General features: G+C 39.5%; 1 protein-coding gene across 6 annotated transcripts in view; it reads right to left on the reverse strand.

Moving 5' to 3' along the window:
- Window positions 1-7,995: 7,995 nt before the first annotated feature.
- Window positions 7,996-16,360, reverse strand: part of gab1 (GRB2-associated binding protein 1) — a 55,124-nt gene continuing 46,759 nt past the window's right edge. For 3 of the 6 annotated variants that reach the window (XM_078262504.1, XM_078262540.1, XM_078262495.1), the window contains 5 exons: window positions 14,149-14,241; window positions 12,925-13,018; window positions 12,150-12,273; window positions 9,903-10,031; window positions 7,996-9,806 (listed from right to left, as the gene is read on the reverse strand). In XM_078262504.1, coding sequence (XP_078118630.1) covers window positions 9,648-9,806; window positions 9,903-10,031; window positions 12,150-12,273; window positions 12,925-13,018; window positions 14,149-14,241 — 599 coding nt within the window. In that variant the 3' untranslated portion in view covers window positions 7,996-9,647. Of the gene's footprint in view, window positions 9,807-9,902; window positions 10,032-11,105; window positions 11,182-12,149; window positions 12,274-12,924; window positions 13,019-14,148; window positions 14,242-16,360 lie in introns of those variants that run through there. The other 3 variants (XM_078262514.1, XM_078262522.1, XM_078262531.1) reach the window with 3 other exon arrangements.

Genomic DNA, 16,360 nt, shown 5'->3' on the forward strand with positions numbered 1-16,360 from the left:
TAGATTTCCTAAGTATATTAGATTTTTTCCTGACAATAATGTGACACAAGCATCCCTGACTCTGCCAGACTGGCGAGCTCCAAGCTGACAAGACAACCAGCTCCACAGATGAACAGCTGACACACCACAAAACAAAAAATGAAGACAGAGGCAGAAACATATCCAGATACATCCAAGAGCAGACTCAAGGAGCCAATCTATATTTGAGTCAAAGGATTCCTACAGTGAGGGCTCTGGAGGCAGATAATACCAGGCCATCTTCATTTAGCTGCGTAATCAAAGATTGATCTTAGTATGCACAACTGAGGTCCCCTTCTCCCCAGCAATTAATACTGCACTTACATTAACTTCTCATATGTAGATTATCTGCTGAGAAGCAGATAATCCACAACGTTTATTATTAGCAAAATCCTATTCATAAATCACTTAACTGTTTGTGGAAACATTTAGTCCTATTGTGCATGGGAAGACTGACGTTATCCTAAGCATAAAAGGGCATTATCAGGAGGGCTAGATTTAGTATTGTCTTCAGGCAAATTCTTTAAGCTATTAAAAATTAATAGAACCTCATTATGCAGTGTAAAGTTAGTATCTAGAGCAATGGAGTTGTGCAGTTATATATCCTTGGTAATATAATAATCATCAGCTTAGTTAATGGACCTGTGCAAATGTGCAATAAATGCAGTGAAACTGTGGAGTGGAAAATGACGCAAATCATAAGCTGAATTACGATTCCCCATTGAATCCCGCTTTCTAAATACAATTACCACTCCTTCCAATACAGTAATGGTTTTACTGCTCCCAATCTCTGCTGATGACATTGCAGTCACACACAAAAACTCAATCCTCAAGCCCTTGCTAAATCTGATTAGTGCCAGCTTTGGTGAGAGTGAGAGAGAGGTTTTTTTTTTTTTCTCGTCTGGCCAGTTGCCAGGAAGTGGGAACCAGACTATAATGTCAAAGACAGGGAACAGGCAAGCAGGTGAGGCCAAGTTATTGCTAAGTGATAGGGTCTCGCCAAGGGAGTGGAGAGTTGCTTTAATCTCGAAATATACAGAAATCATAACTAGGAGATCTGCTTTTTTTCTTCATGTACAGTACAATCCTTTTCTGCGCTGACAAGGATGATGGACAACGAGGTATTGAAAATTCCAGCAAATGCACACAACGCTCTACATCAGTTTACAAGATTCACATAGAATCAAAATAACAAAAATATCTATATCTTGCTCTATTTGATTTTGTTACACCACACAGGTGTTTTTTTCCTTATGTCTATCCACCTCGATTGATTCTACAATGGTGCTTTGGGAAAGTAAGTGTCAAGAGGACATTGTTGTATGGCTGACTAGAGTTGGACAAGGAGGAGATATTGATTTTGTCTGGACAGAACAAAAAAAGAATAGTGTCTCTAGACTCACTGAGCACTGAAGCTATGTTGTCAGTTGTTGGCTGGCCCGGCCTTAATGTGATTAGAGGTTTGAAATGGAGAGGAAAGAGAAAAAGCTGGAGAGGCAGTGAGAGAAAAAAAGTGGACAGATAGCGGACGAAATGAGAGGTTGACTGGTTGGGTTGAGGGTTAAGAGACTGGCTGGCAGGATTTGCAGATGACAGAGTGCGACAGTTGCGGTAAACAGAACTAAAGATGACTCAATCCAGGGCTGCCAGGAGGTACTGTAACTGTAATAAGATGCATCTGATCAGAAGTACATCCAAGATTCAGGATGCTTATTAAGAAAGACAGGTAAGGGACCGTTCGGTATTTATGGAATGGACCACTGGAGGAAAATAGGGGAGGGTCATGTCTTTTTATTCTTCGTTGAGGGGAGGGTCATCCAATTTTTTTTAGTCTAGAGGGTAGGGTCACCCAACTTTTGTATTCCTGAGAACAGCAACATTTCAAAGTGGCTTGTTTGGTGCATATTTATCCATGTAGCTCTCTCAGTCTCGGCCCCTATCGCTAGCAGATAGCGATATTTATCCCTATTTCCCTATTTAGTCAGCCAGACAATTTGAACTGTAGCTTTAGAGACCGTGGGATTTACCAAGCTGAATAAATGTCGCTCACACATATAAACACAAAACTGCTTTGCTAGCTCCATCGTGTTGTAACTAAGACATTTGATGTTAGCATGATTGCCGTAGTGTTTAGTTCAAAAACATCCAAAACACCATACGAAAACATAACAGACCAGACGCAAGCTTTTATTTTGAAAAGTCAAATCTTGCGGACTGCAACAAGCCGGGAGGTCTCCAGGCTGCAGCAAATAAGTATTTGGTCAACTACAAACAAGCAAGATTTCTGGCTCTCACAGACTTGTAACTTCTTCTTTAAGAGGCTCCTCTGTCCTCCACTCGTTACCTGTATTAATGGCACCTGTTTGAACTTGTTATCAGTATAAAAGACACCTGTCCACAACCTCAAACAGTCACACTCCAAACTCCACTATGGCCAAGACCAAAGAGCTGTCAAAGGACACCAGAAACAAAATTGTAGACCTGCACCAGGCTGGGAAGACTGAATCTGCAATAGGTAAGCAGCTTGGTGTGAAGAAATCAACTGTGGGAGCAATTCTAAGAAAATGGAAGACATACCAAGACAAAACCACTAATAATCTCCCTCGATCCGGGGCTCCACGCAAGATCTCACCCCGTGGGGTCAAAATGATCTCAAGAACGGTGAGCAAAAATCCCAGAACCACACGGGGGGACCTAGTGAATGACCGGCAGAGAGCTGGGACCAAAGTAACAAAGGCTACCATCAGTAACACACTACGCCACCAGGGACTCAAATCCTGCAGTGCCAGACGTGTCCCCCTGCTTAAGCCAGTACATGTCCAGGCCCGTCTGGAGTTTGCTAGAGAGCATTTGGATGATCCAGAAGAGGATTGGGAGAATGTCATATGGTCAGATGAAATCAAAATAGAACTTTTTGGTAAAAACTCAACTCGTCGTGTTTGGAGGGGAAAGAACGCTGAGTTGCATCCAAAGAACACCATACCTACTGTGAAGCATGGGGGTGGAAACATCATGCTTTGGAGCTGTTTTTCTGCAAAGGGACCAGGACGACTGATCGTGAGATTTTGAGTGAAAACCTCCTTCCATCAACAAGGGCATTGAAGATGAAACATGGCTGGGTCTTTCAGCATGACAATGATCCCAAATACACCGCCCGGGCAACGAAGGAGTGGCTTCATAAGAAGCATTTCAAGGTCCTGGAGTGGCCTAGCCAGTCTCCAGATCTCAACCCCATAGAAAATCTTTGGAGGGAGTTGAAAGTCCGTGTTGTCCAGCGACAGCCCCAAAACATCACTGCTCTAGAGGAGATCTGCATGGAGGAATGGGCCAAAATACCAGCAACAATGTGTGAAAACCTTGTGAAGACTTACAGAAAACGTTTGACCTCTGTCATTGCCAACAAAGGGTATATAACAAAGTATTGAGATGAACTTTTGTTATTGACCAAATACTTATTTTCCTATAATTTGCAAATAAATTCATTAAAAATCCTACCTTTGTGATTTTCTGGATTTTGTTTTTCTCATTTTGTCTCTCATAGTTGAAGTGTACCTATGATGAAAATTACAGGCCTCTCTCATCTTTTTAAGTGAGAACTTGCAGAATTGGTGGCTGACTAAATACTTTTTTGCCCCACTGTGTGTATGTATATGTATATATATATATATACACACACTCATTTTTATTACGGGACAGGGTTGACATCAGCAGGAGACGAGAGGCGAAACGGAGCGGGTCTTATAATACATCCATTAATGGGAGCGGATGGCTAGCAGAAACAAAGCTCCTTGAGCAGAAATGGAAATGCCAAGTTGAGTTTCAAAGCCCTTCCAGATGGTTCTCTCCACAAGACTGAAGTCATTGGCATGTACTGCGATGTGAACCGACTTCCTTACGGAGTAGTCAGGCTCAAATAGCCTACCACTTGAGCATTAAAAACATTAAAAATTATCCCTACACCTAGCTAAAATAAAGCAGTCTAATACAACCACCATCTAATAAATCTTGCATTCATACATTTGTAATGTTCAGTTTTTGTTAAAACAGTTTTAACTGGTGGTGCTGTTGCATCTTCTTTTTCCTAACTGTAAAATGTCACTTAGTACAAATACCTCAGTTGCAATTCTTTATCATTTTATGAAACGTGTGTTTGTTATAGGTTAAGTGATAACATGTATATTGTTTAATGTATCACATTTTAATCTCTGAGATTAAAATTTTGGTATTGGTTGTGCTCTTTAGAGTGCGGATCGGGCCGCATTTTTCTGTCTGAGCCCGGCCCTTGCCGACAGAGCAGTAACTGAACCCGGCCCGAGCCCGACACAGGTCCCGACGGGCTCGGTTTAGGTATCCATCCTCTAGTGCTCTTGTTGTAACTGTAACCAGCAGGGGGCATGAAGCTGCCACTACCCATCAATTAACTGCTCTGCCAGTTCAATGACGCCTACTAGCCCAAAAATGTCTCTTGAGGAATGTTCATTTTCAACACTTGCAGTGTGCTCCCCATTAATATGACACACATCTGCATAATTTACTGAAGTCTATAGTGCTGACTTTTCACTCATACTAATAGTGTTAATTAACCAGGCACATTGTTAGCAGGATTTTGTTGACAAGAGCACATTGCAATTTCTTGTTCAAATCACCACCCATACAGTATTTGAAGCGTCGACTACACAGTTCCCTAAATTGGTTTGAAAATGTTTCACATGGTTTACTATGTCATTGTTCCCACCTCTGTACCAGGCCCAACAGGACAGCACCCCAGGCCACCTTACAGACTGCTCCCATCAGTCCAGGCAGAGGTCCAAGAGGATAGACTAGGCCCAAAAAAGCTCACAAGCTCCCTGCTGCCCAGGAAACAGCCTCTCAGCTCACCTCATAATTATTCTGCTGGCCCTGTTAAGAAGCCAGAGACTCTCTCCCTGCTCCATTACTCACACACTGCCAAATATACTGCAAAGAGGCTCTCCAGGCTGCAGCACTACACAGCTACGACTGTGTAGGTAGAGGCACACATGTAAGCAAACGGAGCAGGCTCAAAGTGTACTTTGACTAAAAACACTGCCTCGTTATGACACACAGAGAGATCAGGATGCTTTTCTTACAATAGCTTTAAACTGAATCAAGGATCAAATGTTAATGATGTTGTAAAGCATCTGTATATGCTCAAGATCTAAATACCAAAAAGCCCTAGATGATGGCATTACCAGTAATATAGTTCTCACACAGTGGCAAACCAGCCACTCACATGAACACTGAAAAAGTAGCATTTAAAAAGAACATGAGTCAAAACCTGCCAGCTGCCATATGTTAATTTGTCATCCCATCAGCAACGTCTGACAGCGACATAAAAACTTTAAATATTACATTTGAACAAAGAATGAAACCACCTGATGGCAATATTTTACAATCTGCTGTATGTCATAGTAGCAAATACATTCCTACCCCAATGTGAACTTTAATAAGATTATTTACAAAGAGATGAAAAGGTTACATACAGCCAATGCAATGTAAGACTGACGTAGAATGGAGTATATCTAATGATGTAGAGTACTACAGATTTATGGGATTAATGTGACTGTGAAGCCAGTCAGCTCATGTGTTGCATTTGAGTAAACTACAGGCCTGTACTGAATCCATGATAGCTGGTTGAGATATTTACGTCAGTAGACACACATCACCAATATCAAAGTTAATATGGGACGGACCCGCTCATGCACACCTGTAAAAGGTTCTTGAATATTTTCATGTCATATATAGCCTACCCTTAAAGAGATGAAAAGGGCTTCGGATCCCTAATCAGATTTTCACATCACATTTTTGTGCGTTGTTGATTTAGTAAACTATTTTAATTACAGGTGGTGCTCGCCCCCCATTTATCACCAAACAAGAGAGAATATCTGAAATCCACCCATTCCAGAGGATTCTCAGGGGGTCCTTGGATCCCACTACGAGAACCTTTGCTTCAAAGGATAACCACCTCCGTATTTTGCGAAACGAATATTGCTTTATTTATCTGAAGGAATGCAGCACATTGTGACAAAGAATTATAAAAATGTGTGTTGAGTTCAGTGCTTTAGGGCGCACAATTAGGGGAGTGCTGAGCCCTGGTTAGTCCTTATAAAAAATAAACTGCGTGTACCCGTGTGTAAATGGGAAGGCAATACAATTTTTCAACCCCAAATTACCCCTGAGGTGGCCCTTTGAAGAAACCCTATAAAGCATAGATTTCAAGGGTCTTTGTGGTCCATTGCCTCATTGCAGTAATCCAGAAGATAAGCACTTTGGCCTGTTAGTTAATGGTAAAGAAATTGTTAATTTAATTTAGGCTGCACTGCAGAGCCTCAGACAGAGGAATATCAAGAGAAGTGACTGCACTGAGGGGTGTGGGCAAAGGGAAAGGAGAGCCATATAGTTCTTCAAACAACAGCTCCATCTAGTGGTCAGCTAATTAAAACTACACCCAGGACATTACAGAGATTTGGGTTCCTGTACAAGCTGAAACCATGCTTTAAATTGCTATTCTGGCCTTTGGACCCTCGGCAAGATTCGAGTCTCTCCCATGACAGTGACAACTGTAGCAAAACTAGAAATAGTTTAGCCAAGTAGATTCAATGCAACTTGGATGAAAACTACTCTAGTTCGATAATTCCTTTGACACTTTAAAGTGTAGCAGTGTATATTTTACACTGGAGGAACAAACTGCTACACCTGCAAAGTTTACTGTGAAAACAACGTTCCAGATATTTGACAAAAGAAATGTTAACACAAAGTCCAGCATACTGTGTTTCTGAGGCTTTCAACCGGTTTGGTTGTTATGAATGTGCTGTTTCCAAAGTCAAAAATGATCTTTCAAGCTCAAGTTTCCAGATATTGTCCTTTCAGTGGTGGGATTTAGGATAGGTCTCTGGTACGCATAGAGAATGTCAAATTAATATGTAGGCCTATTGCTTCTCTTAAAATTGTAAATTAATCTGTAATTTGAAAAAAAAATAAAAGTACATTTTTGAGTTAAGATAATTTTGTCAAACTACTAATGGTCAACTAATTTAGTCGTTGGCCACCTAAGCTTGCTCTGTCAAAGATCTTTTCATTAACGTTAGCTAATTAGAGTTAACCTTAGCTCTTAACCTTATAACCAGGGTTCAAAATTAGCTAATTAGCTATTAGCTAATCTGCCAGCCAAATGCTGGTAAAATATGCAAGTGGCTGGTAGATTTGCTTCACTCTCCAGCCAAAAAATATAATGGCAATCTATTGAGTAGCTGGTAAAATTTGAACATTCACAAGCCATTTAGCTGGTAGACAAAATAAGTAAATTTTGAACCCTGCTTATAACCAAACCTATAAAACATGATGATGATGTTTGTGTCTCTGTTTTACATTTGAGACTTCTATATTAACGTTTGCCAGCTTAAATTTGTGTGGAGTGTGTTAAGCTAATGCTAGGCATTTCAAAGACAATGTTTTTCTCTACTTTACTTACTACTGTACTTTAGTTCAAGCTGGATATAAGTCTTAAGGGAAACCAGAAATGCACAAACTCTGGATATGTTCAGTTTACCTACTTATTAGGCGATTGAAGACATGTACATGGTTGTTTGATCTACAAGTATTCTGATGATAAGATCATACTTGCAGGCTATAATTGCTCCGAATGTCTAGAAAATTTAGTAAAAAAAAAAAAATCATATTCATTATTTAGTTGTCCATTAAAACTTTGCACTTGACAGAATCTAGGAATAAAAAGACACTTGCATGCCTGCAAGCTTGTTTAACTATCAATCTTTCAATCCGAATGTGATTAAAAAGAAAGAAAAGAAAAACTGAAACAAAGAACACTCATCATGCACAGGACATAATCTTACTTCAACATCGGAATTTTTACTTCCTATTTCATTTCCCCAACTTCTCTTTTCCATTTTGATTCCCTCATCATAATGGAAATCCTACTGAAAAAAGACAACACATGCATAAGAGGATGGATTTTATTTAGTCCACTTTTAAAATTTACATTTTCTGTCGAGATTCATTAAAAAAAGATAAAGCATCATCAGCCTTGCAGTCCGTATCACAGAGACTGCAATGAGGAAAGAGTGAAGTAGAATGAATTTGACTTAGTAGGCACATTTTTCAAATGATACATGTTAATCTAATTGATGGCAAAATATGTACAGCAATGATTTTATCTTGTGGTAGCACATGCTTGGGATTTCTGAGTGAGAGTTCACAGGTTAGTAAAGCACAGACTTATGCAGACAAAGACATTTTCACTGTCTATAAAAAATTTATCAAGTTGACTACATGAGTCAGTCAATTTCCCAAAACTGTATGCCAGTTCAATTTGAAATAAATTAAACCTAAGATGAGAGAGAAATGAGGAATATCAAAGAACTTGTGAAAATAATTGACCGGCGCTTGTCAAACTAAGCATTTTAATAGACCTTAGCAAATGTTCCTCCATATAAATCAAGAATACTGAGCTAAAAGTGGACACAACATCCACCTGATGAAATAACTTGAAAAATAAATTAGAAATGGATAGTTGTATTATTAGTACCTGATTTTCTCTCTCTAGCCTAAGTTTGATACCTTTGTATAACTTATAGAAAACCTGTCACGTTCTTTTAAAAACTCACAGTAATTCATTCATTAATCACAAGTCCTGATACCACCTAAGACAGGTACCGGATTCTACCCTGCAGAATCCACATACCTTCGAGTCAAACACGCTGGATATTCCATACAAATAAAGGACACTTTTCGTGTTTATATACATAACACTTTTGTACAGTCTTTGCACTTCCATTATAACAGATTGAAGCATCTCCATGTACAAAGTAAATGGAAATCAAATCATGTTCAGTGGATTAAACCTTGAGTGAATCCAAAGCTTGCATTGAGCACTTGGTTACATGTAAAATGAACAAGTTCAACTGCCTTTGCATTGAAAGAATAAAGTAATAAAACTATGAAATTCTGTCGTACTGGGTTATCTTGGGGATCAGGTTTGAAGTTTCCCTTATACACAGATCAGGGCGAGTTTCAGCAATTCAAACCAACTCAGCGAAAAAATTGTAAAACTGACCTATGACCACTGCCCATGGAAACTTCACTCCGCTCAAACAGAAGATACTGAAAAATCAACACTGTTAACCAGCTATGCTAAGTAGTAGAGTGTTGCAATGATAAAGTATTGTCATCATGTTATCAAGTGATTTCACTTACACTCCAAAATAACAAATAGCATTATAACTTAAGGAAATGTTAACTGTGGATCAACAAAACTTTAATCCAATATAGGAGGCAGTGAATGTTCAAAGTTTCGTGAGTCTGCTTAAGTCAAACCCCGAAGACAAGTCCAGTCATTCCACCTGCTTTCATACTGCATGCAGCTTATTCCTGGCTCACACACCTTCCTACAACTGTACACACAGTGCTGCCCTAGACCTTACAGCAGCGTAAACTAAACACAGATGGCTACGAAGCTCCACTGGCCCTAAACATTAAGGATCTTGCTGAGGTGGAAAGTGACAGCTGGACCGTCCCAAAGCACAAACCAGAGCCTACACTAGTGTAAAAGGCCCGGTGGTTTGGAGGGTGGGATGTCGGTTGGGACAACAGGGTCACTTGGGTCCTTTGGAAAGGGTGTCTGTCTCTGTGGATTGGCGGCCATCGTTCCAGGCCTCCCGGGTGCTCTTAAGGGCCTGTGTCCGTTGCTGGTCCACAACCACATAGTCAACACGCTCATCTGACACTGCCATTCCAGTCCCATTGCTTTTTATCTGGAGAACGAAAACATGCAAAAGGTCGGTCTTAAAGCTCCTGTAAACTGACTTGTGAACACATGGCTCAGAATGTGGGGGCTGATCAATTCTTACCTTCCTAGGTGGGGTAGACTTGCCGGGGTCAAGATCCAAATCCAGGTACTCCACCTGTTTGTCTCCCTTTGGCTTCACCATAGGGCTGCTTCCACCATCAGCAGTCATCGGGGTACCAAGCTTCATGTTCTACATAAGCCAGGAAAGGATGCTTTTATTGACCGAAGAAGAACACTGAGGCAGTGACAGTGAAAAAACAGCTCATAATTTAATACAATCTAGCATTGTCACAATAACCAACATTTGTTTGCTAAGATTGCAAGAGATTTGACTGATTTGATTTCCCAAAAAGTTGGTACTTTCACAAAGTATGTTCTGGGAGCCCAAACTGCATTCAACCCCAACTTCAGAGGATTCATGGGGCAAGTAGTGAATAATAGTACTACTTAGATGAAGTTGATCATTGTTTCATTAAGAGAATAGATTTCTTTAATCAGTAAACATCTTTTCATGTAGCCTGTCGGATCAAACAGGCACCAGACTGGCAGTTTGTTCACTGAAGCATGAACGCATCATTTTGCTGATACAGCCAAAAAAAATGGCCACCAATCCAACATGCCAAAACTCCAGTTGCTTCAAAGCTATCCAATGAAAATCAAATAACTTTGCAAAGCAACTCAGATTTTTACATTCTGAAAAGGTTTTTCTACTTTTTTTTATTATTTTTGTTATTCAGAATCAGAAAGGGCTTTATTGCCAAGTACGTTTTTTACACATACAAGGAATTTGTCTTGGTGTTGTTGGTGCACGTCACATTCTATAGATGTAAGAAGGATAAGAAGAATATAAACAATATCATTGTTTAGTTTATGGTGCTTTTCCTTAATTGTTATACTGAAACAAAGCACTGGGTCAGTGACATCACTTTGTGATTACATCAAATTTAAGATAAGAATAGAATTTTGGTATTGTGACAACACTAAGGTACATGTTGGACCTATAGGTAGTGTTAATTTGTAACTACGAGTGGGGTGGAGTTATTAGAACTAGGATGGTGATAAAACTAGGACATACTAATTGTAAGGAAAGTGATGGGATCTAAGAATCACTGCAAACTTTTTCTAGCGGGTGTTGGGGAGTGATAAAAGCACAGCAAAGTATGCACTTGCTGAATATCTGATCTAATAATAACACTTGAAATGGGTAACCTCTGGAGTTCTGACAGGGCAGGCCATGCATGTCTAACCTGGCAACCCTGCTCACCTCCTCTACGGTGTCAAGTTCCTCCACCTCCCTCTTAACAGGGGTGATGGGGACTGTGCAGTAGAAGGACTCCTCTCTACACAGATTGAGAAGGAAGCCGTGACAAAGGAACAAAAGAGAAAGAGCAGATGGTCAAGAACAAAAATGCAGGAAAAAGAAAATGGATGAAGCCAGAGCCTGGTGAAGCCAAAGAAATAAGGAACTAGGGAGAAAGAAATGAACACGAGTGATAAAAAAAAACAGGAAGTCAGCAGACAATTTCATAGCAAATGTTGGAAAAAGTTAAATTGTTCTAGGAAGAAAAATACAAACTGTAAGAGAAAGAATCCCAAAAGACAGAAATGTTATCCCATCAGTCTCTGGCTGATGTACCAAATATTATTCTGGGTACGTTAGCCAATTGTGCCTGTTTCCACAGGCTTTACTGAATGACTAAAAGACACCTCATTTTGATTACATTTTAACCAATGCCCAAAACAAAAAGCCCAATACAAGACTGGATCTTTTGAACTACAGTAAGGGTAATGATTTGAGAAAACAAGCTTCTTCTTTTTTTTTTCAAAGAAAACAGTACCTGAAAAGCAAAAGACCAAAAATAGAGAATAAAGGAAGCAGAGCGGCAAAACAAGAGGAAACTGCAAAGAAAAGAGTTGAAGTGTCGAGGAGTCCGTCTGCAGCAACCAGTAAATTGTCTACACTAATGTATGCCTCGGGGAGAGGAGCAAGAACTAATTTCTAATACTTTCTGTACAACTATTACAGCTTAACATTCTTGGTTGCATGGTGTTCAACCCTGAAAACTTTGTCTGACTCATACAAACTCTACTGCATTTATGGTGCATCTGTTGTGTCTTTGGACATTTTATATATATATATATATAATGACGTAAAATGGTTTCAACAAACCCCGAAAAAACACATCACAACAAAAATCGAATTAGACAGTCAGCACATCTTTTTGTTGCTTTGATTATCTGCGATTTAAAAATAGAAGAAAAAAATCATGCAACTTCGTATATCAGAGGATAGTTGTGTGTTACATACTGGTTCATCTGTGGACATATTAGAGACCATGGGTACATAATTCTCATCACAGTCCTCAGAGTCAGTGCTGGAGGCCGTACTATGCACTGACGGGGGTCTCGTTGGCATTGGAAACCTAGAGAGACTGAGCAGCATTCACAATGTTTACACACCGACTTCCAGACAAATGCAGTCTCTGGTGAGCACAAAATATGATACAGACATAAGAGCCACAGCTATAAACCATTGCAGCCAAGGGAGTCCCTGCAGCACAAAGCACAGAACTAGACCTCGTCCCAGATTAGACAACAAACTGCATTCAGTATAATGTAGCTCTGAAGCATATCCCAGACCAGTTTGTATGAGCAGTGCTACTTTGGTCACAAGGTGACTACAGTAATGCATGAAGTGTTAGTGCCTACTTATTTAGTTAATTGTATCCACTACAAAAGGGAATGTTCACACCAAATAAGATTTTTACTACAAAAAAAGAAAAGAAAATCTTTGTGTGGAAATAAAACAAGCAGTTAGGGCAATGCACACTGTTTCCGTAACAAGATTAGCTGCTTGAGTCACTTGGAGATGAAGTATAGCAGTTTTTTTGTCCCGTGCCTTGTGCTCCTCTGAAAAATAAAATTTTTCTTAACATTGAAAAGCACTCCTCTCCTCCTAATAAGAAGTAAAACTAAAAAAATAAATAAAAATAATAATAAAAGCAGAGTAGTGTGAACAAGCCCTTAGCTATAACCAAAATGCAGAACTATGAGAAATACTGAAAATTATTTTAGATACTTACTCCCGAGCGAATGACCGTGTGACAGGCGAGCGTACAGGCGTACAGGGCTCCTCCCATTCCGGCACTGGTTTGATCTCCAGCGGAGCGGGTCTTCCTGAAGCAAGGTACACACACACCAATCAGTCACCGCTTCCTTAAGCTACATGTATGTAAGGCTGACAAAGGTCAACGACAGGCAACGTGCATATAATGTGGAGACAATCAACCAATGTGTTCATGTAATTCCTTCCAATGCAGATCAAGACTGGAACAAATGACTGCATGATGAATGTAAATGTGATCAAACTTATATTTTGAAAAAAGAATCTGAATGTATCAGTACTTGTTTAGAACAATTACAAACAGCTGAAAAGTAGAGTTAAAAAATAACTTTAAAAAGTGCTTCAAAATTACAAAGAAACAAATCTTAAAGAAACATTTAAAAATGCTATTTGAAATGCAACTTTTCTTTTTTTTATACAAATTACAAAATCATTAATGAATCAATAAATAATATTCGGCAGCATCAACTACAGCCACTGCCAATACATACTGTATGTACACAAACAGGAGAGATCATCTACAGTATGTCTCCAAGTCTCTCTCTCTCTTTCATTAGATTATATAATTGTTTAATTTCCTCCTGAAGACCTATGTACTACTTTCTGGAGCTATGGGAGTGTTTTGTAACATTATTTCTGTTGGGGCTGCTACATCTGAAAGTGCGTTTTGGAAGCACAATATATTAAACAAAAACACCAAAAGAAATGTTTGGGTAAAAGAAATGTTAGTAAGTTATTTGGTTAACTACATGTAAGTAGTCCGATCAGAGTGAGGGGATATTTAGATAAGGTGGTAGTTTATTCTTAGAGGCATGTTGTGACTCCAAAACTGCATCAAGTGCAATCCCCCGTGCATCAAGTAGACACTCACCCCCCTCCTGCTGGGATTTAAAATAATAAGACTGGATTAATGCAACAGCTCTGACACTCATGTTATATTCTTAAACCTATGTGGGTAACTCTGAATGGATGTGCTAATCACAGACAGCAAATATGAGAAAGGTACGGTTTAATTGAGTCTGGTTCACACACAGTTTATCTCTTATAGAACCAACAGGCCCGATAAACAAGAGGAATCCCACAGTACACAACATGCAAAGAGTCGAGATAAAGAAGAGTTTGGACAGGTCAAAGAATGGAAAGTTTTCAGATACACAATCACAGTTCAGTGTGGAGTACCTACCCTTGCGTCGTCCCCTCGGGAATTCACCTACGGTTTGAGAGTCGGTTCGCTCTAAACCGACACCTTTTGCTCTTATTATTTTAGGACTCTGACCTAATTGGTGAAAGAAGACTTTGCTTATTATAAAGGTTTGGGTGATCACAACAGATAAGCCCTACTGTAACAACTGCCCTGCCGTGCAAAGCAGAAGACGAGACTTTGCTGAACAACAAAACTACACCCTCACGTACACCCAATCACCTTTTTCTGCAGCACAGTTATCAAGAGATGATTGTCATGACAACAGCAGACCCATACTGCCCAACATGCACCTCACTCCATGCACCCAGCTTCCCACACAAAGACTGACATCACAGCTGTGCATGCACGGCGAGCTGTGTACAAGCACTGAGAGTACACTGAGAGAAACCATGTCGTGTTGAGATGAGCACATACAAATCTGCAGTAACTTAATGACGAAACACAAACTGTAGCCCCTTTTACATTCTTTTTTACTGCAGTGCTGACAAGAGCAAAAACCTAAATGTGCAACAATCTCAAAGTAAGAAAATTAATTTCAGTGAAATCACATTTCCTAGTGGTAATTAAGTAAAAGCTGTTTGCTGGCCTTGACCACAGATGTCAACGCCTTCACAACATACAGTTAAGACAACCAAAGCAGAGAGAGATACGCACAGAAGATGAACATAGCTGGTAGTGAGTTGAATTAGTCCACAGTACAGAGGAATGTTGCATGGCTCATGGTGAATAAAGAAATGAATAATATCCACACAAAAAAGCATGTGATATTCTACTTATTTAAAAAAAAAAAGAAGAAAAAAAAAAAGTATTTATCCACACTCTCTAGACTAGACTCTCTTTAAGAATAAATATCTTAAGTCAGTGATTCTCAATAGTGATTTCAGTTTGAGTCTGAATGTCATACTTCAAATATTCAAAAAACATTTGCCAAAGAAGATTTGTCCATATTTTCAATTCACTGTGCTTAATTATGGCCCATGTGCTGTTTCTAATACAAAATACAGCAGCGAGCAGATCCAAGTTGCTTAAATCTAACATCCGTGCAGCCGAGCACACTACATTTTGTACAGGGAGCAGTGCTATTGAGGGTTAGCTGTCAACTATAATAATAATAATAATAATCTATATTTGTATAGCACCTTTCAAATAATCATAACAAAGTGTGTTACATAACATTAAAATGTATCAACAAGATGCTATCAAAAGACAAAGGCAAATCAGGAGGGTTCATCACCGTTCAACGCTGTTGAAAACACAGTAGTTACACTTCTGTCTCTTAGCTTTCTTGAAAACGGTTAAATATGATGATGTGATGAAGGATGGAAAGGAAGTGATAGATAGCAACAAAAAAAACTAAAGATTACTACAAAAGAGACCATACTGGCCCATGCCTATAGGATACAAATGTAATTGAATACTGGCAGCTATGATTTTTTTTTAGTTTATATATTCTGGAATAAACTTTGTCCAATACACTGCATCACACAAATTATTTAACATACATAATTTAAGCGTTAGGAGTACTCCCCTGTGCCAAAACAATCATAAGTTTTCAAGACAGTGTAGAATCACTGTTTGACTGTACATCCACATTTAATGAGCACTGGAGATTTCCAGTTATGGCTTTTTTGTGAAATGTAAGTAATGCCCTGAAACTAGTTGGCTTGCAGTATAGCATCCAGATGATTTGGAGTCATAAGTCATTTTTATAACTTTTAGTCATGGCAGTCCACAGATGATGCATGCCAAATTTGGAGATGACTGACTCATAGGTCACAGAAAAAGGCCACAAGTGGTGCAAAGGAGGATTCCCCACTGGGAACTGTAAAACTCCATAACACGTCCCATTTACTTCAGTGACATTAACAGCCCTGGCTTTTGGTTTGCTTACGTGATGACCCCCCGTCTCCCTGACATTCTTCAATTCTCTTTCCCTCTTTGCCCACTACTCAGCCTTTCAATCTGTCCGGATTGTAATTCCCTTTGCTATTAGGTCTTTCATCAAAGAGCTCCATTCAGATGAAGGGAACAAAGGGGATGGAGGTGACCACTCCGGGCTTCGGTCACTCCATGGCACAGGGACCAGCCCCCTCCAAAACGGTCTACAGGCCTCTTGAGCTCGGGACAAAAGTGCTTTTGACAAGGCGCCTACTGTGTTGGATGTAAGAGGATGTAGCAGCTACTAAACTAA

This window comes from Sander vitreus, chromosome 2, assembly GCF_031162955.1.
Source record: "Sander vitreus isolate 19-12246 chromosome 2, sanVit1, whole genome shotgun sequence".
NCBI classification, from domain to species: domain Eukaryota; kingdom Metazoa; phylum Chordata; class Actinopteri; order Perciformes; family Percidae; genus Sander; species Sander vitreus.